The sequence below is a fragment of the Gracilinanus agilis genome, chromosome 6 (assembly GCF_016433145.1).
Source record: "Gracilinanus agilis isolate LMUSP501 chromosome 6, AgileGrace, whole genome shotgun sequence".
Classification (NCBI taxonomy): domain Eukaryota; kingdom Metazoa; phylum Chordata; class Mammalia; order Didelphimorphia; family Didelphidae; genus Gracilinanus; species Gracilinanus agilis.
Window position 1 is genome coordinate 49420584 of NC_058135.1, and position 27604 is coordinate 49448187.

The window sequence follows — 27604 nt, forward strand, 5'->3', positions numbered from 1 at the left end:
TTATGACTCTTGGAAAGTGACTTGACCTTTGACTGTCTCAGTTTCTTTATCTGTAAAATGGGTTGTTAATGAGAGCAAGATGAGATGTTATTTGTAAAATATTTTTCAAGCCTTAAAGCACCATATAAATTAATGAACATGTATCTTCTGAACTTCTTGCCACTCTGCCTTTAAAAGTAATGCCTCAGTCAATCATTTCCTTCTTTTTTTTTTTTCTTGACAATCCTCTTGCTAACCTCTTCTCTCCTTCCCCCTCCCCCATTGAAAAAAAAGAAAAACAAAGCTCTTATGTGCAAAGTTAGCAAAACAAATGTCCACCATGTCTACTTCCAGAAGATACTTGCTTTCTCCTTCTCTGTGACAGCTCATTTCCAAGAATTCAGCTGAAAAGAGAATCTTTCTCCAGTAATACCTACTACAACAGGATGTTTAGAAGAAATGGTCCCTTTTAAAATGAAATGTTCTTGCATCATGCTTAGTGTATAGAGTATTCCATTAGAACTCAGAGTTCGTAGGATGTCCTATGCCACTTTTAGGGTTCATGTTCCACACATATTTGCTGCCTTTTCCTTTGTTTACACTAAGGCTATCTCAACGACATCATCACGAAAGATCTTTAAATTCAGGTTAGAATTTTAAATACCCTATGCAATATTCTGCTCTTAGGCATAACCCTTCTGTTAGTCAATAAACATTAAGTGCCTTCCATGGGCATGGCACTGAGGATACAATAAAAGTCCTTCTCCCCCTATTTAAAGAATTATTCCTGCCTCTAACACTTCCTAGCTGTGTGACTGGGAAATTTGCTTAACCTCCATTGCCTAATCCTTACAGATTGATACTAGGTATATAATAGATACTAGAATTGATACTAAAACAGAAGTCTATCTTAGAATTGATACTGAGACAGAAATCTATCATAGAATTGATACTGAGACAAGGTAAGGGTTTAAGACTAAACAACAACAACAAAGAATTATTCCATAGGATTCCTCTACTGGGAGTGAGAGACTCCAGATATTTTTTCCCTTTTTTTTGACCACACCCATTCATTTACAGTAAGGGTTGTGACTTTCTGTCAATCTGTACAGTCATAAAGTTGGAATATATCTCATTGGTTGTCTGTTCTGTACCTAGCATGGGGAAGTAGTGAGAAGGCTGCTTTGAGTCAAGATGACTTATATTCAAAACAATCTCCACCTCCTATACACTGGTGACTAATGATTACATTGCCTTGGGCAAATCATTTGATGACTATCCAGTACACCCAGGGAACTCTTTGGTAGTCAAGGTAGTACAGTGAAGAGAGCATCAGAAGGGGAAGCTAGGTGGCTCCATAGATAGAGAGCCAGGCTCAGCAATGAGAAGTCCAGGGTTCATTTCTGGCCTCAGACATGTCCTAGCTGTGTGACCCTGGGCAAGTCACTTAATCCCAGTTGCTTTTCCTTTACCTCTCTTCTGCCTTGGAACTGATGCTTAGTATTGATTTAAAGATGAAAGGTAAACATTTTAATTAGAAAAAAGAAGGAAGGGAGGGAGGGAGGAAGAAAGAAAGAAATGAGCATTCGCTCTGGAATTAGAGGATCTGACTTCATATCCCATCTTTTATATTTACTAACCATGTGATTTTGGGCAAGTTACTTAACTTGCCTTTTCCTCAGTTTATTAACCTGAAAAATGATAGGAGTTTAATTAGATGACCTTTCAAATTCTGTTTATATTTGCCTAAACAGGAAATTTCTTTACAACATCTCTGGCAAATGGTCATCCTGCCTTTATGTGGAAGACCTTTGATGAAGAAATACCCAGCATCCCGTGAGGCAATATCTCTTCCTTCTGGACAGCTCTCATTTTCATAAAGTCCTATCTGTTGTTCCTAGTTCTGCCCACTGGGGCTAAGAACAAATCTAATGCCTTTTTCACATGCTTGCTCTTCAGTACTTGAAGTAGCTAATAGTTCCTCCTTCAGATTTTTTCTTTTCCATTTTAAATATCCCTATTTCTTCCCCTGATATTCTTCTCTAACGTGGTGTCTTCGTTCTCTCAATTCACTTCCTTTGGACGTGTTGCAGTGTGTGGTTTTTTCCTAAAATGTCACAGTGGTTCCTAGATCTAAAGACTGTATTCCAGATGTTGTTCGGCAAGGACATAAGACCCTAAGACTATCACTTGCCCTGTGCTGGGTGCTGAGCTTCTATTAATATAGCTTAAGATTGCTTTAGCATTTTTGGCTGAAATACTGTTGACTCATTTTGAATTTGCTACCTACCAAATTCCTCCAGTCTTTCATTTGAACAATCGTCCAGCCATATCTGCCTTTACTTGTACAGTTGAATTTTTCTGTGTGTATGCGAATAGATTTTATTATTTTGCCTATTTAGTTTACTTGTTTCTCTATTATATTTTATCTTATTTGATTTAGCCTCTATTTCTAGACCATCATGATCCCAAGTGGGTCATTTATTATATTAGCTAGTTAGCTCTCCCAACTGTGTGCTGCCTCCTTGCCTGGCTCATCTTAATTGCCCCCAAAGTAAAGGAGAAACAATTGAGACTGAGTTGAGGCTGGATCTGATTCTTAGAAGCAAGATATTTTATCTCTGTCTTTCTGACTATTCCCTATTGACATTAGTCTGCAAAGTTCTAAGCAGAGAAACATGAAGCACTGGTCTATTCTTACAAGAATGAATGGTCCAGTGAAATAAGATGCAATTACATCATGTTAATGACTCTTGCTGACTTTATCGAGTCAGTACTACATACAGTGCGTTGTCTTCATACAAGCAAATTGTAAATATCTTGGGTATTTCTACTGTAATAAACCCTTCACCCCTCAGTATTCTAAGCCTCCCTCTCATTCTAAATTCACTAAACTTTGATGCTGTGTGAACAATAAAACAAAAGATTCATTAATATATTTCATTCACTTGCTAACTAGTTTTCTAGAATGTCCTTCCCAGCCCCAAGACACAGAAGCTTTTAAAAAAAGTTTTCAGCACATCAGTGAGGAAACCTAGTCCATGAAGTATAGATTCCTGGACTTCCCAGTGTGGTCTTGTGCCCTTCAGATATTTCTCTCTCTCTCTCTCTCTCTCTCTCTCTCTCTCTCTGTCTGTCTGTGTCTGTCTGTCTCTCTCTCTGTCTATCTCCTCAAAAGTACAAATTGGGAGGGTAGAGAGACTGGGGCAGAAGGAGGGAGAAAGAAGGGACTTTCCCTATACAGTCTTTCAGTGCCAGGGGCTTAGTTATAATTTTATATTTATATTTATATAAATATATTTATATTTACATATATTTATATATATAATTTTTAATATATATTTATATACATTATATATATTTATATATATAATTTTATATATATTTATATAAAACTTATAATTTTACCAATAAAACCTGCTTTTGTAATTAATGCAAATGTTTCTCAGTGATTCATCCTTTTCAAAAGTCTTGATTCCTTGAGTGTTCCATTTACAAGTGTTATGAAATATTACTGATATTAATACTGCTTGCCTTTAAGATTTTTATTACTGTGGTTTATCATTAAGGGGAAAAACTTTTTAAAGATTCTGATTTTAACTTCAATCTTGTATCTCCTTTAGACCATGGCTAGGCTCGTTAACTACTAGCTTGTAGTACTTTGTCTCTCTGTCTCTGTTTCTCTGCTTCCATCTATCTGTCTTTTTCTATCTGTTTCTTTCTCTGTCCTTGTCTGTCTGTCTCCAAACACACCCACATTATTGGTTTACAGCCTGAGGGGGTCCTAGAAACCACTGGGTTTCACCTCTAAATTCTTATTTTACTGATGAGGAAACGAAATTTAGATGTTAAATGACTTGTCCAGGGATATATAGCTACAAAATATCTAAGGCAGGATTTGAACTCATTTCTTCTTGACTCCAAGGCCAGTTTTCTTATCTACTATGTCATTTTTTGTTGTTTTTCTTTTTTTTTTTTTTTTAGGGATGTCCAACTATTCTTGAACCCATTTGAAGTTTTCTTGGCAGAGATACTGGAGTGGTTTACCATTTCCTTCTCTGGATCATTTTCCAGATGAGGAAACTGAGACAAACAGGGTTAAATGACTTGCCCAAGGTCACATAGCTAGTAGCTGAGGCCAGATTTCAACTAAGAGATATGAGTCTTTCTGACTCCAGACCTAGGACTCCATCCACTATACCACCTCGCTATACCGCTATGTCAATTAATTGTCTCTAAATTTTTGGTCTACTGAGTGTTTAACACATTATAGATACTTGACACATTTAACAGAAGTAAAATAGCAATAATTCTAGTGGAGCATATGAAGGTGATTGAGTTGGATGATGAATATCAACCAAATCCTTAAATGTTATTGGGAGGAGCAGTTAGGTAGCTCAGTGGATAGAGTGACAAGCCTAGAGATGGGAGGTCCTGGATTCAAAAGTGGCCTTGGATACTTCCTTGCTGTGTGACCCTGGGTAAGTCACTTAACTCCCATTGCCTACTGTAGGAGTAAAAATAAATAAATACTCCTGGTGTTTTAAATATATATATATATATATCTAATTTAATTTAATAATAAACAAAAAGAGGAGGAAAAGAAGAAGAAAAGGATTCTTTCAGTAAAGTGAGCAAAGCAAAGAGAACCAAAAAACTCACACCTGCAGCACTTTACCAAAGCAAAGCACAAGCTCCCCAAAAAAGAGCCCCTCAGGGTGGGTCTCAGCCAAATTTATCTCCCAAGCCCTTGTACGTCAAATGAGGACATACTTAAAAGGATTCTGGGAATGTAGCTCAGGTGTGGCAGATTTTCTACCTGCACACTATCCCTTACCACTCTTCTTTTTGGAACTTATACTTTAAAAAAAGAGCTTATTGGGAACCTATGTGTGCTCCAGATGTTTGTTTAACCAAACATTATCATTTTATATCATAGGGCAGCCCACCTATAATGGACATAAAGCTACAATTTAGTTCAAGGACCCTTCTTCGAATCTTAATCCTTCTATTTGTTTGTTGCATGACTCTGGGCAAGACATTCCCTCTTTCTTGGTCCTACTCTCCACCCCTGTAAAATGAAGGGGTTGACTAGGTGATTGCTAAGGTGCTTTCTAAGCATGCTGGCCGTTAAACAGGTTTTCAGTCTCATCTCTTCTTTTGGCCACCGGATTGTCATGACTGTGACTGAACCAATAGAAGGCCAAAGGCAATGAGCAGTGGCCAGCCATTACAAGGGGAATTAACGCTTCTCCTGCCGCTCCTGATAATAGTGTTAGTAGCTTAATACTAAAATTAATTGTTTTATTTAATGAGATGAAGAAATATTTATTTTTTAATTTGATTGAATGAATGTGTATAATGTGTGCTTTATGAGGGGTAGTGTGGTGTAGGGGAAGGAGCACAGGGTTTGGAAGGAGAGGAAGGACCTGGGTTCTGGTGCTGCCTCTGACACTCATATATAGGCAAAGCAGCTAAAATCTCCGAGGTTCAGTTCTTCCTCTGTAAAACTGGACAGAATAACTAATAAGGTCTCTTCCAGATCAATTTCTAATCCAGGGATCTTATTGTAAAATATCTCATTTGATCTTCTCACTATAGCTCCATTTTATAGGTAATAAAGAAAATATTTCATACTATACATGAATATACATATGTGTATGTATGTATATGTATATGTGTGTGCCTGTGTGTGTTTATACACATACACCCACACACACATACACACATGCTCAGAGAAACTAAAGAATTTGCCCACAGCCCTGTCTTCTAGTTCAGTGATGTTTGTACTTTACCACATGGTCATGGTTGGTGATACTGACACATCATAATCAGTACAGTATTTAAGGATTTTGTCCTTGGTACCCTCTGCTCACTTGTTTTTCACCTTCCCTATAGAGTAGTTGCTCTAAAGTGGTGGTTATGTGCCCGAGATGGGTAGAAAATCAAACTGGAAAGATCCAACCGGTCTGGAGATAGACCAATCAATCAGACATTCAATAATGGATTGAATGGAAAAATTTAGGTGACTTGTACTTGAAATTTCCAGAGGAAGAAAGGATTTCTTGATATCCTGCAAAACCCCAAAGCCCTTTGCCATTCAGGGCAGTTAAGAGAATAGTCAACACTTGAGACTGGATTCAGAATAAGGATTTAAAACTGGTCAGGCAATTAATCAACCTTAGTATACCGTGAGAAACAGGTTTGTTTTTTTAATTTGATTTTTATTGTCACACAGAACACACTTCCATATTGGTCCTTGAGCACACTCATAGTAACCAGAGCCCCTAAATAAAAACAAAACTACACTGATGTGAAAGATGACTCCAACCGTTCTTTTTTCTGGAGGTGGAGAGCATTCCCCGTCATAAGCCTCCAGGATTGTCCCGGATCTGAAAGTAGCTGAAAGTAGCAAAGTTTTCACAGATAATCATCATCCAATATTACTGTACTGTGCACAATGATCTCTCGGTTGTGAAGAAATGGGTTTAAATTTTTTAGTTTTTTTAGTTTTTTACACCAGGTGGATAAAATTGGACATAAGGGAGCCTCAAATAAAATAAGCTTTAATGAAAATAAAGATCAGAATCTTACTTCATTAAGTTAGTGGGAACATTTTGTGAATGAGATTCTTTATTTGTGTCACTGAAATATTAGCAGTGCTTCTGGTTAGTTGAGAATGTGTTGGGACCTGCAGAATCTAAGCCTCTGGTATGCATTTAAGGCAGTTGGGGAAGGGCTGGCTTTGGAACCAGAGGCAATAGGTTTAGGACCCTGTGCCTCACATTTACTGGCCAAGTCACTTCATTTCTCTGGGCTTCTCTTTTCTTAACTCTATAAGGAGGGAATTCAACTTAGTTGACCTGAACAGTCCCTTTCAGATTTAAATCTATGAGTCGATGAACTTTGGCCATTAGCTCTTACTTGTACTGTTTAAATAGGCTTTTAACATTAGTTAGGTTATTGGGTATCAAGATGAAAATTGTAGGAAACAGCCTACTTCAATATAATCATCATCCGGAGAAATTGAAGATGAACCCATCACACTTAGGCCGGGCACTTCCTGGAGCTACGAGACTGGCTCTCTCTTGATTTCTGCCTCTGAGTAGCTTATAGAGAGCTATGAGATCCTTAAAGGCTGGAACCAGGGGTGTGCCAGCGCAAACTGACTATTGAGAGCTGGTTGCTAAATCTTCATTGTGGAAGGAATTGCAGGAAAAAGCAACAAACAGTACAAATATGAGGTTAATTTATTGTTTTGTCAATTGTCTAGACTTAAGAAAGCAATAGAAAAAGTATTGATGATGAAGATTAAATTTAGAAAGTGTGTCGTGGTTATATTTGTTTCTGTCTGGAAAGCTAGTTGTTAAAAATTTTACCAGCACACCACTGCCTAGTTCCTAGTATTTGTGGGGGGGTTAGGGAGGGAGGTGTTGGATTTTTTTTTAACCATTTTTTTTTTCTTAGAGTTGTTACTCTAAGAAGGGCAAGGGCTAGGCAAACAGAATTAAATATGACTTGCCCAGGGTAACACAGCTAGAAAGTTTCTGAGATCACTTTTGAACCCAGGTCATTCCTACTCTAGTCCTGGCACTCTATTCACTGTGCTTCCTTGCAGCCCCAGTCCCTAGTTTTGTTTTGTTTTAAGGAATTAGAATTACTTAGTCCCTGTGATGGTTTCTCTCCTCCCCCTTTTAGTTCCTTTTCTTAAGTTCAAGCTTGAGCCCTGAGCCTGGCCCCTTCTCCCTTTCTTATTTGTGGATTTAGTGAAACTTGCCTTCTTGCTCTTCCTTATATGAGAAATCCCATCTCCTGACTGGATATTTTTACTGGCTACTCACTCTCTCTATGCCTGGAACTTTGTCCCTCCTCATCTTCATCCCCTGGCTTCCCTAGCTTCAAGGCTGAGCTGAAATCTCATCTTCTGCCAGAAGTCATTCCCAGGCGTACTTAAGTATCTTCCCTCTGACAATTGATCATTTTAGTATATTGTCTCCCCCTATACTGTTGAGCTCCTTAAAAGCAGAGACTGATTGTTTTGTCTTTCCTTGTATCTATCCTTGGCACTTAGCACAGTGCCTGGCACATAGTAGGTGCTTAATAAATGTTATTTGGCTGACACAATCTTTTAAAAAGATCTGGTTCACTTTTGTTGTATAATTTTGAAAGTTTTTGACTTGCATGATGGGGCAGCTAGGTGGGGAATTCCATAGAATCTGGGCCCAGAGTCAGGAAAGGAAGACTCGTCTTCCTGAGTTCAAATCTAACCTTAGACACTTCCTAGCTGGGTGAACCTGGGCAAGTCACTTAACTCTGTTTGCCTCAGGTTCCCCCTGTGTAAAATGAGCTGGAGAAGGAAATTGCATACTACTCCAGTATCTTTGCCAAGAAAACCCCAAATGAAGTCATGAAGAGTCAGGCATGGCTGAAATGACTCAACAACAACAAACAAAATTCCCCATAATATCAAAAAGGATTTAAACCTTCAAAAGGAGACCCTCTTCTCAAGTCCCAGAAGAACATTATGAGCCTCCATGAGGAAGACAGGGAGGGAGGGACTCTTTTCCAGTCTCACTGTTGAATCCCTTTCCTTTCTTCCTTTCAGTTCCAGAATGGTGGAAGAGGATCAATACATATTGGGAATGCAAGATCAAGTAAGTGTAAGAAAGGTAGAGTCAAAACAATTTTCTTCATCACTTTTAAAGCATTCTTAATGGTTTGTCAAAAATGAGCAGAACTGAGACAGCTAGGTAGCTCAATGAGTAGATCCTCAGATCTGGAGACAAGAGGATTTGGGTTCAAATATGACCTCAGACACTTCCTAGCTGTGTGACCCTGGGCAAGTCACTTAACCCCCATTGCCTAATCTTTCCCACTCTTCTGCCATTGAACCAATATACAATATCGATACTAAGATAGAAGGTAAGGGAAAAAGAAAGAAAAAGAAAAAAAGAGAGAGAGAAAGAGAGAGAAAGGAAAGGAGGGAAGAAAAAAGGAAGGAAGAAAGAAAGAAAAGGAAGGAAGGAAAGAAAGAGAAGGGAAGGAGGAAGGAAGGAAGAGAAAGAAAGAAGGAAGGAAGGAAGGAAGGAAGGAAGGAAGGAAGGAAGGAAGGAAGGAAGGAAGAAATATTATTCTTTAAAAAAAGTTATTGGAGGCAGTTAGGTGGCTCAGTGGATAGAGAGCCAGACCTAGAGACCAGAGGTCCTGGGTTCAAATGTGATCTCAGACACTTCCTATCTGTGTGATCCTAGGTAAGTCACTTAACCCCCATTGCCTAGCCCTTACCACTCTTCTGCCTTGGAACCAATACTTAGAATCAGTTCTAAGACAGAAGGTAAAGGGTTTAAAAAAAAAACAAAAGGAAAAGGGGGCAGAATCAAAGTCTTTAATTCATGGTAATTAGTGAACCTGTTGGAAACCTGTAATCATCAGCTGTCCACAAGGACTGGGTGCTTACTGTGTGCCAGGTACTGTGCTGAACTGGGGGGAGTGGGAGGGTGGAGGAGTGGGGCTGGGGAAGACACCCTGCAAATAACCATGTGCATGCAAGATATCCAAGGTATCCCTCCCCCAAACTGCCACCCAGTTCCTAGAGTATAAATGATAGGGCATTTCAGCAGGTAGGCACCATTGGTAGGGAGAATGGGGAAAGGTCTCCTGAAGAAGGGGGGGATTTGTGCTAAGTTTTAAAGGAAGTCAGGAACAACAGAAGGCAGAAGAGAGAGTAGGAACAGACATGGAATAAAAAGATGGAATGTTTACATTTTAGAAGTAACCAAGCCAAGTGGGTAAGCATCATAGAGTACAAAGGAAATAAAGGATTATTAGATCTATTATTCTTAGATTATTAGACTGGAAATTAATGTATACTATTATTAATATGAAAAATGATAAAGGCTGATATAATAATATAAATTAGTATTTTAATTAAAGCCATGCTGATAGATAAAATCATTAGACCACGCGCTTGTAAGCATTCAAAACTGCCGCCTCCATTACTGTCTCCTGTTTCCTGGAAGCGCCTACTCGCAAAAGAGAGCACTCCCTCCTAACCCAGGAGATTTAAGCTCTTCCTGCGTCAACTTAGACCTCCCCATGCCCCCAAAGACACGGAAACAGCTGGACCATGTTGGATCACGGGAAATGTAGTTTTGATACATTTTCCCTGTCCATAGAAATATATATACGCTTTTAGATGGCTTTTCCCAATTTTCACTTTTACACTATAAAGGTAAATTTCATGTCTCCTAAATTATAATTACATATACAAAATCTATATGATACAATAAAAGAGGTCACCAGGTGGCCCAATGGATAGAGAGCTCTGTAAAGTCAAGAAGATCCAAGTTCAAATTCAGACTCGGATACTAGCTGTGTGACCCTAGGCAAATCACTTCATTTCTTGTCTGCCTCACTTTTCTCAACTGTGAGTGAAATGATGATCATAACAGCACTTATCTCCTAGGATTTTTGTGAGGATAAAAGGAGATCATCCCATATCACTTTGCTCATTGCCTGGTCGCTTCACAAGTTAAATCCTTCTCCTTTGTGGTAGTCAGATCATAATTTAGCATTCATTATCTCTGATGTGGCCAAATCTTTCTCTCAACCAGTTCACCTCAAATCAGTTATAAATTGGCTTCTTAAAGGGCAGGAGCCTTGGAGATTAAAGGTAAACTTCTGAATTAGTATAGTGATCTTTTAGAATTCCTATAGATAACTGGCATTCAAAAATAATAAAAAGAATTGATATTAAGAATTTAAAAAAATTATAAGCTCATCAAAGGTTTTTTGCCCTGTTTTGGTTGTTTGTTTGTTTTTAAGTCCTTGCCTTTTGTCTTAGAATCAATTCTAAGTATCAGGCTCCGAGGCAGAAGAGCGGTAAGGGTAGGCAATGGGGGTTAAGGGACTTGCCCAGCGTCACACAGCTAGGAAGTATCTGAGGCCAGATTTGAACCCAGGAACTCCTGTCTCCTGGCCTCTATTCCCTGAGCCACCCAGCTGCCCTAATAGCACTGTTTTAAATTAGACAGTTAGTCACCAAGCATTCATTAAGCACCTGCTATGTGCTTGGCACTATGCTAAGTGCTGAGGATACCGTGAAAGGGTACATTCCCTGCTCTCAAGGAGCTTCTGGTGTAATGAGGGGGCAACATACAAACAATGTTGTTTGTTAAGTGTAAATGTGTATGTTTGTAAAGAATAAAGCTCCTCATCAATCTTAGTGCCTTCTCTCTGCATGGATCCTCTGCATGTGTGTGTGTGTATATTATACATAATTTATGTATTTTATATACATTTATATTTTATATGCACTTATATATTTTATATATTTATACACCTATACATTTAATATATTTATATACCTATACGTTAATATATTATACAGGTATACACCTATGCATTTATATACATTTTATATATTTATATACCTATACATTAATATATATTTGTTTTCACATATATTTATATATTTTTTATATATTTGTACACCTATACATTCAATATATGTATATACCTATACATTAATATATTATACAGGTATACACCTATACATTTTATATATTTATATACCTATACATATTTATATATCTGTACATCAATATATTTTTATGCTCCTATACATTTATATATATTTTATATGTGTATGCACATATACATTTGCATACATTTACATATTTATACACCATGACATTTATATATTTTATATATGTTACACCTATATATATATATACTTATATGCCTATATATTAATTATTATATCTTTATACTCCTATACATTTATATGCATTCAATCTATTTCTATACCTGTACATATTTATATATCTATACATTAACATATTTTATACTCCTGTACATTTATATATTTATACACCTATCCATTTATATTTTTATATATGTATACACTTTTACACATATTTATATATCTATACATTAATTGTTGTATATTTATACTTCTATACATTTGTTTATATATTTATACAGCTCAACATTTATGTATATATAAATGTCTAGGTTTATCCTAATTAGAGTGAACATTCACTTTCATAGACTCGGGAGTTTTTTAAGAGAGGGGGAAATATGGGGGAGGTCCAAGAAAGGCTTCTTTGATTGTAATGTGACAGACACTTGGTTATTGAGAATCTGAGAACCTTTGTTTTACCTTTCACTTTTAATATGCTACTTTGACAATTAAAGGTGAACGCTAATTTGTGTAAACACTGTTCTGCTTGGTTTAAACCCATGTTTTCCTGCCTAAACACAGGAAATCTTTTTATCAATTAAAAAAACTGGTTGGCCCTCCAAAAACTGCTGGAGAGACATTCATTTTGAAAGTGACTCTTATGTGAGCATCTCTGCCCTCACTAGCAACAAGGGTGGAGCATTTCCTTATCTTTCTTCTCTTGAGGGGGAAGGGGCCCTCGAAGGTGTGGGCTTTGGGGTGTGTACATTTTCTTTTTCTTTTCTTTTCTTTCTTTCTTTTTTTTTTTTTAACTGCTGAGCTCAATGGTTCATACTCCCTAAAAGTCAGCAAGTTCCCCAAGGCTAGTACACAGTGGGGTTGGCCCAAGATTGATCTTGCCTTCCTTACCTAGGAAACTCTGGAATGGGCAGCAAATGCTTCCTTTCTCCAGTCTCTCCAGCTGAATGTTCTCTTAGTTCTCCCACAGTCGTCCCTTCTCTCAAGTCCACAACCAAGCCATGAGCTATGTGGTCTTTTAAAATAAATTAACGTCACTTTCACTGGAACATTCTGGAAGTTTTCAGCTTGCCTTATTCCACATGATTTCAGAAAGGATTTAAACCTCAAAAAGGAGGCTAGAACCACGGAAACATGGTTCTTAGGAAATTTTAAAAAAATTGTTCTTCTAGTTTTTCTATAGTTTTGATGTTTAAACAATATATCATACATCCATTGGAAGAGTGTTGTAGCTACTTCTAATTCAACTTTTTAAGGTAGCCTAGGAGAAATAGTGGTTTAACTTTTTCAATGTTCTCTATTACAGATATTTCCAACGGAATCTTATAGTATTGGGATAAATGCAATTTTTAATAGTACAGGATTATTTCCAGCAGAGATACCCCTCCCAACAGGTAAGACACCTTTCTTCCTCTATGGAGTTAAGTTTCTTTTTCTTCTGTGGTTGCTTGGATTTTTTTTTTTTTAATTCAAGTATAGCCAAGTAGTCTGCTTTAGAAATTCAGGGATTTTTTTTTTAAAAGGAACCGTCTTATTGGAACATTTCAGAGCTTTTTTTTTTTTTTTTTTTTTTTTACCAAAATTGACCTGAATAAAAATGTTTCAGCTGCATTACCCATAGTACCCATAACCATTGTTACAAATACCTCCTTTAGCTATCAGTTTTGTGCCATAGGTGTCTGTTGAGGCAGCCCACACTCCCTTCTACTTTCTAGTCTCTTCAGTTTTGTTTTTCTAGCCTTTTCCTAAAAAGATCAATTTGTATTTCTTTTTTGCTGTTAGCTATGTCTTCAATAGCATCATCGTTTTCCTTTTCTCCCAATCATTTGGTATCTAGGCCCATGTTGGCATCATTCCCATCTTCTCCTGTATCCAAATTGTGACCCAATCCTCCCTTTGACTCTTCGAGGGCATGGCATTCTTAGAAATCCATTCCCATGAGAAAATCCTGCTCTTTTGTCAGATCATCAGTTAGCTTTTATTATCTCTTCTGGGACCCAGGCTTTCCCTCAACCAGTCCATTCAAAACACTGTACCTTAATTCAGATTTTTGCTAGATTTCTAGTTTTCCACCAATTTGCCTCTAATTCTAAAACTGCTTTGGCCACTCCTGCCTCTTTCTCCTTGGGCTTTCTCCTTCCTTTTGATTCTTTCTGACCAGGATCTTCTTTGGGGCATCCTTTGTTTCCCTCTCTTACCAGAATCACCTTAGTTACCATGGTATCTTGCTCTTGGCCATTTGTTCCTGCCATAAGACCCTGCCTGAGCTTTGAGTGAAGCTAAATAAAATGTCCAGACTCTGGAATACTTTATCCGTGTCCTGCGCTTCCTCCCCATTCCTAAAGTCATTAATGCCTAATCTTCTATCAAACCAACACCATTAGGGGGTCATAGAACATTCAAAAATATCCCCAACTCCTTTTTATTATTTAACAATTGTTTGCGTTGCTCCTCGTCCTGTCCTCCAGCCCTTGAGGATATGGTTTTTAGAATTCTTTTCTCAACTATGTTTCACATGAGTGATGATGAAAATATTTTTTGGCCAGACTAAAACTCCTGGAATTGTAGAGGAAGAGTCTTTAGAAGTTTGTTGGTTAGTTGACAGAGGGAACCAGTCTGGCTTTTTTAAATTTAATAACTCTCAGAGTAAGTGATCTCCAAATGGCAATCCATCTTTTGGAGTTCAACTATTTTTTATGAACTTCGTATGTGACTGAAGTGGCGTATTAGAAAACGAGTTGAAGGAGACTTTGCAATTATTAATATTTCATAAATGTCCACTGATGAAATTAGGCTCCAGGCTGCCTCATTTACCAAGTATTCTTTTTTAATCCTTACATTATGTCTTAGAATCAATACTAAGTTTTGGTCCAAGACAGAGTGGTAAGGGCTAGGCATTGGGGGTTAAATGAAAAACTTGCCCAAGGTCACATAGCTAAGAAGTGTCTGAGGTCACATTTGACCCCAGGACCTACCATCTCTTGGCTTGGCACTCTATCCACTGAGCCACCTTGCTGCCCCTACTGAGTATTTTCAAGTCACCTGTTTCTCCATTTGTGCCAATTTTCTACTAGGTACGTTTATTCCAGAGAACATTTTTCAAACTTTTCCAAACTTGATTCTACAATATTTTCATGACTTCAAATGACAAGAAAAAGAAAGATACCAGATTTTTTTTCTCCTCTTTCTGCTAGCTGATGTTTGCATTTCTGAGGCCCTATCTCCTTCTTAGCCTAACAAAACAATTTTTTTAAAGGCATCAGAGCTAAGATCTTGTGAGATTTTGCCTAGTTTAAGCCCTAGTTCAGTTTCCTGTGTACAAATGAATCTCTTTACTTTCTTGGTGGCTTCCGGGCTTTCTGTCAAATATATGATTCTGATTTTTCAACATATTTTACCATTTTCCTGGTGTCAGTGCATTATTGAAAATTCAGTAAGATATTCTGAGTTTAAATTCTTCATTCCATTAATGTCTCTGCATGATACTACCCCAGGGAAGATTCCCCCCCTCCTCTCTCTCTCTGCCTCTGTCTGTCTGTTTGTCTCTCTCTTTCTCTTTCCATATATATATATATATGCATGCATACATATATATAAACCCTTACCTTCTGCCTTAGAATCAATACTAGATATTGGTTCCAAGGGAGAAGAGAGGTAAAGGCTAGGCAGTGGGGGTTAAGTGACTTGTCCATGGCCACACAGCTAGTTAGTGAACTCAGAGCCTCCTGTCTCTAGGCCTGGCCCTCAATCCACTGAATCTCCTGGTTGCCCTTAATGTATAAAGTTAAATTAAACAAGGAAAACAAATCCAGTTACTATGGAGCTATCAAAAGATCCATCTCAGTAGACACTTCGCTTTCAAAGCATCTTGTTTTACGAAATCTTTTGCCCATAGTAAAATTTTTTTCAAAACCAGATTATAGCTGAAAAGTCTCCATTATCCAGGTTATTTTTCCATGATAACTTTTTTTTGTCATTATGGAATCGAAATTTCACTTTTGAAAAACCCTGTATAAAATCCATGAAGAGTGAGTATAATTTTTTTGACTGACTTTATTCAGTTATAATTCTTGGGGGAAAGAATTGCCCCTACATGTCAAATTAACAAGTTGTGGGCAGTCAGATTGTACAGTGGATAGAATGCCAGACTCATCTTCCCGATTTCAGATCAGACCTCAGATACTTACTAGCTTTGTGACCTTTGGCAAGTCACTTCACCCTGTGTGCCTCAGTTTCCATCTGTAAAATGAGCTGGAGAAAAAATGGCAAGCCATTCCAGTTTCTTAGTCAAGAAAATCCCAAATGAGGTCACAAAAACGTGGACAAGACTGAACAAGTATTCTTGGCACTGTGCTACAGAGAAAACTTACATTTGAAGCAGATAATCTTGTAATGTCCCATTTAAGAGTATTCTGTGCTTATTTTATTTTATTTATTCTGTAGAAATAAAATAATGCACAAATTATAACTTGGTCAGCAGCATTTTCACACTTAAAATTCATCAGTCAGCTAGTATTTAATTGCTTAATATACATGAGAGACTTTGCTAAGTGCTGGGGACACAAGAAAAGCAAAAGAAAATTCTTGCCCTCAACAAGCTTACAGTCTAATGGTGGAGAAATCATGCAAACAAGATGGAGATATAGGATAAATTGATGGTAGGGTCATAAAAGGCAAGATTGTTGCTCTTTTGTTGTTTTAATCCTTTACTTTGTCTTAGAAACAGTACTAGGTTTTGGTTTCAAGACAAAAGAGCTGTCCTGGCTAGGGAATTGGAGTTATGTGACTTGCTTAGGGTGACACAACTATGAAGAGGTTGAGCCTAGATTTGAACCCAGGACCTCCCTTTTCTTGTCTCTTAAGTTAAATTGGGTGGGGGCAACAAAGCAGAGAAACTCTTGATCCATCGAGCCACCTTGCTGCCCTGAAGACATCAAGGTTAAAGAAGCCTGGGAAGGTTTTCTTGCAGAGCATGAGACTTCGGCTTTGACTTGAGATGCCAAGATGTAGAGTTGCAGTATGGCAGACAGCCAGGGAAAACACTGAAGCATGTTGGGTTTGAAGACTAGCAAGGAGGCCAGTGCTACTGGACCTCAGAATAAGTAGGGAGGAATAAGGTCCAGTCCAGAAGACTGGAAAGGTAAGAGGTGATCCTGGAGCTAGAGTGCATCCTTCCTTGCTCCTCCCATTTGGACTGTTACATTTTTGCACCAGTGTTTTCCTCAGCCACGTGCCTTATTAAGGTGACCTTCCTGTTACAGAAAAGTGTTTTTCTGGGTAGATATGCTACTTTGGCAGGGAGATTATATTTGTCACCTCAGAGGCAAGGCATATTTTCGGTTTCTTCTAACAGGTTTAGTTTTAGCCAGTCAGATTGTTTTTGTCAATGTGCCCCACTCCTCTTTTCAAAATTTCAGATCCTTAATTTTTGCCAAGCTATTCATTAAAATTAAAAGAAAAAAAATTGAGAGTTTGAATTGATAGAGGGACAAAACCAGAAGGTCTCGTACTAGTGTTATAGGCAAAACTTGCAAATTATCCCTCTTTTCTCCATGTTGAAGCATGATATGAATGAAGCAAGTTCATTCATTGTCAGAGGATTTCTCCCATAAGTTATTTCAGTAATGTGGCCACAGGAAATAATTACACTTTAGTTTCCAACTGTTTTCCTCTTGTCATTTTTCCAGATTCATTCCTGGCACTCAAGAACTGAAAGTAAATCCACCATTAAGCCCCCAAATCCTTTAGAATTTCAACGTTAGTTTCTTTATAATTCACGAACTTATGCAAAGTGCTCTCTTGTTTTTTCTGAGGGAAAGAAGTTTCACATGAACAAAATGATCATCCTCAAATTTAAAAGAAATATCACAAATTTTAATTTGGGTGTAGTAGATAGAACATTGCATCTTCTATATTTCAGAGCCATGGCTCAGGGTGCAGTTGACATAAATACCAACCTAGTGTCAGAGATTTTCTTGGAGAAAATAGATTCCTGTTTCTTTTGTCAGTCATTCCTTTTGAAGTGCAAAGGTCAGACATTTTGGTTGTATGAATTAATTTTTCTGTTCTTTTTCTTTGTTTTCATTCTTGTTTTGTCATGTACACAAATGAAACTTTTGTGTCTGCAGGCATTTTTCTGTTTTCATTTGAACCAGCATTCAGTTTCATAGACTGCTTCTAACTGTTTATGTTTGTCCAAAGAAAACCATTTAGGGTTTCAGGTCATAGTTGTCCGCCATGATCTAGAAGGGAAAATTCACTCCATGGTCAATGGGTCAACAGGACCAAAAAAGATAAGTAGATAAGTAGAAATACACTAGACTTTAAAGAATGATAGCCACTAACTTTAGGCGGTCATAGGGATACTGTGATGCAAACAAAATAAAGGAAGATAAGTGAAACAAAATTGGTAGCCAGCTTGGATTCCAGAGATGAAAGTCTATATATATGAGATTTTGATTTTTCTTTGTGGCTTCATGTTGGGCTTGCTGTCCTTATGACAGAAGTGGGCAGCCAGGTGGCTCAGTGGATAGAGAACCAGACCCAGAGATGGGAGGGTTCAAATCTGGCCTCCGACACTCCCCAGCTCTATGATCCTGGGCAAGTCACTTAACCCCCATTGCCCAGCTCTTACTGCGCTTCTCTCTTGGAACCAATACACAGTATTGATTGTAAAACAGGAGGTAAAGGCCTTTTTTTTTTTTTTTAATGAAAGAAGACATAGACATTGATATGTGACTTTCTCCTCCCCTAAAATGTAGGAATATAGTTTACTAGCAGTCACTTTCCCCCCTCAATTTGCCAATTAATTCAGCATATATTTATTAAGTACATATTTTGTGTACGTTATCATATTATCACTTGAAAGTTACTGTGTGTAACTGTCGATAGTGTAATTCCTGCCAGCATAACTCATTCCTACCATATTCCACTCATTGATTTACAAAGTGATTTCCTCATGGCCTTCTGAGGTAGGAAGTATAAAAGGTATTTCCTCCCTTTTACAGATGAAGAAACTGAGGCTCAAAGGTTGACTTGTCACAAAGAGGGGGAGGTCCAAAAAGACTGGATTCAAGGTAGTAAGTAGCAGAGGGCGAGAGTCAGATCCAGGTCACTGGACTCCAAAGCTGGTGCTCTTTCTCCTACGTCCCGCTGAATATGTATTAGCAATGCCATTTACTTATTTCTGTGATTGAACAAATTACTTGATCTCTGTGGGCCTTAGCTTCTTCAACTAAAAAATGGGGATGATAGATAAGTTTCTTAGATCTTGAATTAGAAGGCCAGCTAGCATAATGTCCATTTTTACAGATGAGAGTCAGAAAGGAAGATCAGTGGAATAGACTTGGGGCAAGACAGTGTATATATGATAAACCCAAAGAACCCAGATTTTGGGACAAAAATCCATTTTACAGATGAGAAAACAGAGGCCTAGCAAAGTTGCTTTTGTCAGTGAGCCCAGGACTTTTTGCCTCTAGACCCTGTCTCCACTCTTTGCACAGTAGTACTTAGTCATTGAGCATTTAATAATAAGTCCTTCCTGGGGGCCAAGAGGCACTGGACCATGTTGATTCTGAAGGTCCTTCACAGATCTATAAATCCTAGGCTCCTAGCCAGAGCTTGGTCCTCTCAGGATCACTCAGGGCTGGCCGGGGCAGTGGGCATGCTGTTATTAAATTGTGCCACTGATGCTAGTATCTGGTATTCCAAAGAAAGGCATCATTCTGGTGACTTGGCTTTGCTCTCTTCTTTGCACCTGCTTATTGCCCTATGTTGTACCATGGGCCACACAGTCCATTAAGTAAAAGAATGTAGATTAGTATAAACCTGTTTGTACCATTGGAAAAGCTCATGGAGACCCTCCAGTGGGTCAGTGGCCTTGTTTTCATGTGAAAAAGAGAGTTTATTTGTTTTTAAAGTAAAAGCTGTAAGGGGGGGTTAGGGAGGTTTGGGGCAGAGGGAAAGGACATGAAATAGGTAACTAGGAGAAAATATTCAAAATAAAAAACTTAAAAAAAATAAAGTAAAAGCTCTTCCATGACTGACCCATTCTGAAGGCGCTTTGTGGCATGGAGGTGACTTGGGGTTCTTGAGAGCTATGTCTGGGGGAGCCTCAGCTTCTGCAAGTCATCAAAATGGAAATGCTTCAAGGCTAGTCCTTGCTCAGGGACTAGATGAAGTAAGAGAGGATCTTCTTTAAAGGGGTGACCTTATTGGCCACAGCGACTCGTGAAATGGGCTACTGAGGCATGTCCTCGAAATGGGAACTAGAAGTAAAAGCTAGAGATGGAACCAATGGCAGAATGATGATGGGGCACAGAGGTCCACAGCATGGATCTTTGGTTCTTTTAGTGAGTGCAAGCACAATTGGTCCATATGAACTCAGAAAACCACAAACTCACATTATTGATAGGATATTTTTTTAATTTATTAAACATTTTTCAATTCTCTACCACGTACTATGTGTCAGACATGGGACTAAGCGCTTTATAAATATTATCTCACTGGATCCTTACAACAACCCTGTAGAGTAGGTGCTGTTATTATCTCTGTTACTCTTGAGGAAACTGAGTTAAAGGGATTCAGTGACTTGCCTAGGGTCATGTGGCTAGTATCTGAGGCTGGATTTGAATTTTTCCTGGCCCAGGGCTCCATCCAGTGGGCCAATTCCAACTATCAGTGACTACCGAAGATTTCTAGGTCTCGTAATTTTTTCCACAATTATATCCTTAGGACTTTGGGACCTTCCTCTCTGCCATTCTTCAGCTGAACTCTCTTTTATATATTGTCTTCCCCAATCTCCATGAGAGCAGGAATTGTTGTATTTTTTTTCTCTCTGTATCCCTAGGACTTAGCACAGTGCTTGGCTCAGAGGGGCCGCAACACATTGATGAAGCGGCTAATAAATGGTTTTTTTCATTTCTTCATTTCAAATATATTGTGATTACATTCATTCTTTAGGGTCCATCTGTACTACAGTTTGGCATAGAGTCATTTACAAATAAAGTGCTGTTAGAGTAGGATCTTTGATTTTAAACCCCCACATGACTTTAATGCAAACCAAATCCTTACCTTTTCTCTTAGTATCAGTTCTAAACAGAAGAGTGGCAAGGGCTAGGCAATTGGGGTTAAGTGACTTGCCCAGGGTCACACAGGTAAGAAGGGTCTAAGGCCAGATTTGAACCCTTCTGACTCCAGGCCTGGCTCTCCTATATACTGTCTAGCTGCCCTGCCTGGTTTGTTTTGAAGTCATATTTATGAAAGGGCTTTGTCAGCCATCAAATTACTTTACGTAGAGCTTTCAAAAATGGCTGGTTTCGCATGCAATTGGGAAAATAAAATATCTGAATAAAGTGTAAAAAAGAAATGTCCGGTCTTGTTAAGAGAGTTACCATGCTGCTGTGGAAAGAATACCACCCCTGGAATCAAGGCACTGGGTTCCAATCTGAAATCTGACACATACTGGCCTTCTCTGTGAGCCCCTGAAGAGTAGGGACTTTGGCATTTTTTTTTTAAATCTCCAATACTTAGCACAGTGCCTGGCATATTTTAGGTAGACCTATATGGCATAATCCAGATTAGCCCAGTACCTCCAGTAGTACTTATCTCAGAACAATCTTTATATATATATACACACACACACACCAAAAAAAAAAAGTAAGGGAAACAGAGGCAGAGATGAAAGACAGAAAGGGAGAGAAACAAAGACAGACGAGAGACAGAGGGAAACAGAGATGCGAGAGACACAAAGAGACACCGAGATTAGAGAGAAGGGGAGAGAGACAAAGACATAGAGGAGAGGCAGATACAGGAGAACAAGCAGAGATGAGAGAGATGGGGAAAGAGTCAAAGACAGATGAGAGGCAGAAAGAGATAAGGGAGACACAAAGAGACACAGAAATTAGAGAGAAGGGGAGAGAGGCCAAGACAGATGAGAGACAGATGCCGGAAACAGAGGCAGAGATGAGAGACAGAAGGGGAGAGAGTCAGAGATGAGAGGCAACAGAGGGAAACAGAGGCAGAGATGGGAGAGACACAGAAATGAGAGACAGGGAGAGAGAGGGAGACAGAGAGTTTTGTAACAACTACTACTTCAGAGACATTAAGGACATGCCAAAGGTCGGCAGAAGCAGACAGCTTTAGGACAGTTAAAATATGAATAATTAGAACTAGCCAAGCAGGTAGTGGGAGCAAGAAAGTTGGAAAGGTGTTAAATGTATATGCTGCCATTTTGTTTTCCCTGTCCTTCCTCTTTCCTCAGAGACCAACTGGGAAGAGAAGTCATTTACAGAAAGGAAAGTAGATGGAGGTGGCAGGTGGGGTATGGTAAACCCAGGACATCCTAGAAAGACTCCCAATTCTGTTGAAAGGGCATAGAAAGACGGCTCACTTGTCCTTCCGTCCTGTTAGATCTCGTATACTTGAGAGGCAACGGTGGCCTTCTTTTTTAGTTCTAACATGCTAGAGAAAACTATCCCTGTGTTGAGAAGCTTCAGAAGGACAGACCCAGCTATGAGCCCCAAAAGCGTGCATAGAAATTTTCTAGGTTGTCATTGCATACCATGAACCATCTACTACAGGGCTGTTGTTTTTTAAGCACAGAGACTTTTTCACTCTTGTTTTTTTAGTTCTAAATTCTTTCTTTCCTCCTCCTCTTCTCCCCAATGAGAAGGCAAGAAAAAACAAAACCTATTAAAAATATGGATAGTTGTGCTAAAGGAGCATTTCTCCACAGACAATCTCACCCCTTCCAGGGAGTTCAGGTTTCCCCTGAAATGGATGGGAAACAAAATTAATACCTTTCTTTTCATTTATCTTTAACTGAAATTTAGCATTTCCTTAAATTATGAATGAAAAAAATCATACTGAGAAGAGGTCCCTGGACTCCCAAAGGGGGGGTCCATGACACCCAAGAAGGTTAAGAAGCCTGGATCTAAGGGGAATATTGCTTTTGCCACCAAATATCCCCAGCTCACCTTCCCCCAGTTGTTCTGTGACTTAAATGATAGGATGTTGTATCTCTTTCCTTCATTATTGGCAAAGGAAAAAAAGAGAAAATAGAGGCTAAAGTATTATTTAAAAAATTGAAAAGTCTTTAGAAATGAAAGCACTTACCCTCTTGATGCTTATTGTTATTAAGAAAGAGCTTTCTGTGGCAGCTAGATGGCTCAGTGGACAGAGAGCCAGGCCTGGAGACCCGAGGTCCTGGGTTCAAATGTGACCTCAGACACTTCCTAGCTATATGTGACTGACCCTGGGCAAGTTACTTAATTTCAGTTGCTTAGCCCTTATTGTACTTTTGCCTTAGAACTGATACTTAATATCAATTCTAAGAAAGAAGGTAAGGGTTTAAAAAAAATGTTAAAAGAGCTTTCTCATTACAAAGGTTTTCATCCTGTTGAAGTTGAGATCACATTTATATACAGTAAAGTCTAAGGGTGTTACTAGCTTTCAGTCCTTATCTGATAGACTGATGTTATACTGAATTTTTTTAAACCCTTACCTTCCACCTTAGAATAAATACTATGTATTGGTTCTAAGGCAGAAGAGTGGTAAGGGCTAGGCAATGGGGGTCAGGTGACTTGACCAGGGTCACACAGCTAGGAAGTGTCTGAGGTCAGATTTGAACCCAGGACCTCCCATCTCCATGCCTGGCTTTCAATCTACTGAACCACCAGCTGCACTGAATTCTTTAAAAAAATTTATGGCTCTCTTTTGTTTTTATAAGTATATCTTTTCCCCCTCAGCAAAACCAAGCAGCACACCAATTGAATTCCAGTTGTGGAACAATTATACTCAAATTTGATTCTAATATGGCTCTTATATTTATTTCCCCAAAATTTTAGTGCAATTGAAAGCTTTGATAGTTTATTTCTAAAACTTTTGGGGCACCCTGTACACTCATTTTTTCTGTCTGTCTTGCCCATTCTTTCTATCTCTCTCTGTCTGTCTCTCTGTCTGTCTCTCTATGTCTCTCTGTCTCTGTCTCTCTCTCTCTCTCCAGGATAAGACCTTACAGGTAACTATTATCTCCATTTCACTATTATCCTTATTTTCTTATTAGAAGTAAACCTAAACTAAATTCCATTGAACTATGGAATGTATGGGAGATAATGTGATTTTCCAGAAGAAATTCATAATATGTAACACAAGCAGAATTATAAGCTTATGCCTCTTGCAGTCTAATGTGACTTTTCTTTGCTTATTTCTTCTTTGGAAAATTTATAGTTTGTGGAATGTTACCTGGGAAAGGGTAAACATCTAAGGTTCATGCTAGATAAAAAACACAAAGGCAACCCTTGCCTTGTAAATTTGTCATTTGGCTCTAGTATGCCTGGGGGTTCTGTAATTTAGTGAAGAACTGGCACTACATAAGGAGACATTAAATAAAAAGAGCCTAAGTTATATTCCCAAATACTTTCTTATTTAAATGGATAGCTAGGCACATAGTTAGAGAGAAATACAGAGAGAGAGAGAGAGAGAGAGAGAGAGAGAGAGAGAGAGAGAGAGAGAGAGAGAGAGAGAGACACAGAGAGAAAATGGCTATTTATTCAATGCACTCTGCAAAGGATTGGAAAATACAAATACAAGCAAATAAGACTGTCTTTGCCTTTGAGTAACTTAAATAAAAGGGAATTAAAAAGGAGGGAGAGGGCTCTGCCTAGACGACATAGCTAAAGATGTCCTGGGAATGTGGTGGAAACCTAGAACCGAACAAGATGAGGCCAAAATTGTCCTTCCAAAGCTTAGCTTGGCTCTGGGAGCAAAATCTCCTTCTCAGGTGGGGAGAGAGTGGAGATAATAGCCCAAGTTAAGTACAAAATAGGGCAGCAGAACCTCTTTTAGTAATATGTTTCATTTTTTTTACTTGTTTTATGTTTTCTGCCAAATTTGAGAAACCTCACAGTTACCTTTTTCTTTTGGTTTCTTTTTTCTCTTTTTGTTTTTTAGCAGATGGCCCATACCTTCAAATATTAGAGCAACCTAAACAGGTAAGATAAAAGAAGGGTTGGGAACTTTTAATGCTTAATATCAACTGAATGGTGGCTTAGCAACTGTAATAGGAAATTTAAAAAATTTTATTGATGCTTATTTTTGAATCCCAGTTATTCCTTTCCTCAACAGAAACTCTCCCTTCAATAAAAGAACTAAAATGTTAAAGTTTAAAGTACTTGATAAAATTTTATTCTGGAGATCATTTTTTCCTCTTAAAATCTTTTTAAAGTAAGAATATCATAATCATCAGCTATTAAATTTCAGCATACAAAAAACAAGATTGAGGATATATAAAAAACTAAATTTCTGGGGCAGCTGGGTAGCTCAGTGGAGTGAGAGTCAGGCCTAGAGACAGGAGGTCCTAGGTTCAAACCCGGCCTCAGCCACTTCCCAGCTGTGTGACCCTGGGCAAGTCACTTGACCCCCATTGCCCACCCTTACCAATCTTCCACCTATGAGATAATACACCGAAGTACAAGGGTTTAAAAAAAAACAAACTAAATTTCTATTACCCACACACACACAAAGGTATATTAACAAATTGCCCTATTGTGTCCCTTTATGTACACTTTTGGTGTTAAATTTTTTATTGATACATCTTTTTTTTTATATTTCTATCAGGACTCCCTAACTTTTCCCTCCCTAGGGGAAGCCCTCCTTTGAAATGAAAATGTACAGCAAGGAAGACAAATCCACATATTGGCTGTGTCTGAAATTGTCTATCACATTTTGTATCTTTAGTTCATCCCCTGCCTGCTAAGAAGTGGGACATATCCTTCATCATGGTCTTTTTGAGATTCTGAACAGGCTTTTGAAAGATCTATTTGAAAAATTTTGGCTATATTTTTCAAGGAGCTCAAGATCTCATCAGCCTGCTAAAAATGTGTGCCCATTTTATCTCCATTGAATCCTGATGCCTCAATGGCACTAGATCATAGGAGACATTTGACTCTGTTTGTGTAATATATAGTCCTTGGTTCCATAGAGAATATCCTCCAAGACTAAAAATTAAGTGAAAGTACTTAATGTTAGCTGAGATTAGCAAAAAAACATTTTACCACCTTTTTAAGGGTCTGCAAGGGCCCCCTCTTGTATTCTGAATCTATTTTATTTCTTTTTATCTGCAATTATCTCTGTTTACCTCAAACGGCACATCATTAGTTCCCCAAAGACTCTCCTCCTCTTGGGTAACCTTTAAACTTCCTTGAGATGATGACATAAAATTAGTTTTCCTAGCCTGTTAGGCTGTGAGTAATCTAGTCTTTGTTGCAAATGAAATTAGGAAGAAAATTGATTTTTGTTCATTGAAATAAATTACATTTTTTAAAAATGAAGTTGAGATTTTTTCATCTTAATTTTAAAAATCTAGTTTAACTTCTTTTTAAGAAAGAAGTTAGATTTTAAATTTAAATTTTAAAATCAAATTAAAAATTATATATGTATATTCTAGATTATGACATTGTGTATACTTTATATCTCTACCTAGTATTATATTATGTGTGCAATATATTTACATTAGTATTATATTAATAGACATGTACAAATTAATATTAATATAAAACATTACTGCAATTTATGATATATAACATATTAATATGGTAGTAATATATTATGTTTGAATATATTTTGCTTGGTACTATATTTAAATATGTGTTTAATAATTTGTACTTTTGTACACATTCATATTAAAATTATTGGTAAGTAGCATCTTTCAAAATCCATATAGAAAACATAAAATGTTTGTGCTTTACCAGAAAAAAGTTAGTGTACTTTTATTGATGGGTCCTGACCCATGGTTCCTTTCATAGAGGAACAGAAGACATAGAAGGAACTTGAAGACACGACTTGCCAGTGTGTCCACTGACCGTAATGATGTGATTTGTCCATTCCTATCTTGAGTGAAAGTAAAAATCATCTGCATAAGGAGGTTGTATCAAAGAAAACTTTTTGATGGGATGAATGTTGCTTTGGTTTTGAGGTTGATTACTCATTTTAAGCAAATGGAATGACTAATGTGAATGGCTGTGAATTGCCAACTTTTAATTTCAGAGAACCAGTATCAGAAATTTCATCAGATGATGAGTTTCGGGCTTTTTTCTTTCCTGAACAAATAGAGGAGTTGTAGGATTTGCCTTATCAAAGCTAAAGCCTCTTTCATTTTTGGGGAATCAGAATTCTGGACTGTCAAAGTTGGAAAGGGCCTCAGAGCTTTTCTGGTCCAGGTTCCTTGTTTTATGGTTAACTGAAGATACCCTGATAATTCGTTAGGATGTTCTATGTCCTTAAGACTATAATTAGGATTCTTTAAAAATCCATTTTATTAAGAGGCAACTAGGAGACTCAGTGGATTGAGAGCTGAGCCTATAGATGGGAGGTCCTAGGTTCAAATGTGACCTCAGATACTTCCTCACTTTTTGGCCCTGGCAAGTCACTTAGCCCTCATTGCCTAGTCTTTACTGCTTTTTTGTCTTGGAACCAAAACACAATATTGATTTTAAGATGGCAGGTAAGAGTTTAAAAAGAAATCCACTTTATTTTTTATTGAAACCACATTCATTTATTAGTGAATCTTTCTCCCTTTCCACTCCCAGTATCTATAAGAAGGCTCAATAAATTTGTTGCCTAGAATACTGATTTTTTGTTTTGTTCCTGGGCATTCTTCACCTTAGATTTGCTTTTCAAATGTTGATCAGATGTTGTTTATCGATACAAGACATGAATATCTGAGAATATTTCTTTCCACTCTGTGGCTTTATTCAATGGTGCTGTTCTAGGATTGCTAAATTTTAGTTTCAATTGTTTTCAGTTGGCTTAGCATGCATGTAGAATCTTTGACTTCATGGCTACCCAGTTTTGTTTTTTTTTTAACTTTTATTAATATTCATTTTTAACATGGTTACATGATTCATGCTCCTCCTTTCCCCTTCA

At 37.9% G+C, this 27604-nt stretch overlaps 1 protein-coding gene across 1 annotated transcript in view; it reads left to right on the forward strand.

Moving 5' to 3' along the window:
- Nucleotides 1–8397: 8397 nt before the first annotated feature.
- The window catches only part of NFKB1 (nuclear factor kappa B subunit 1), a 141449-nt gene continuing 122242 nt past the window's right edge, over nucleotides 8398–27604 (forward strand). Inside the window, exons 1-3 of the mRNA XM_044681629.1 lie at nucleotides 8398–8648; nucleotides 12987–13074; nucleotides 24632–24672. Coding sequence (XP_044537564.1) covers nucleotides 8514–8648; nucleotides 12987–13074; nucleotides 24632–24672 — 264 coding nt within the window. The 5' untranslated portion in view covers nucleotides 8398–8513. The remainder of the gene's footprint in view (nucleotides 8649–12986; nucleotides 13075–24631; nucleotides 24673–27604) is intronic.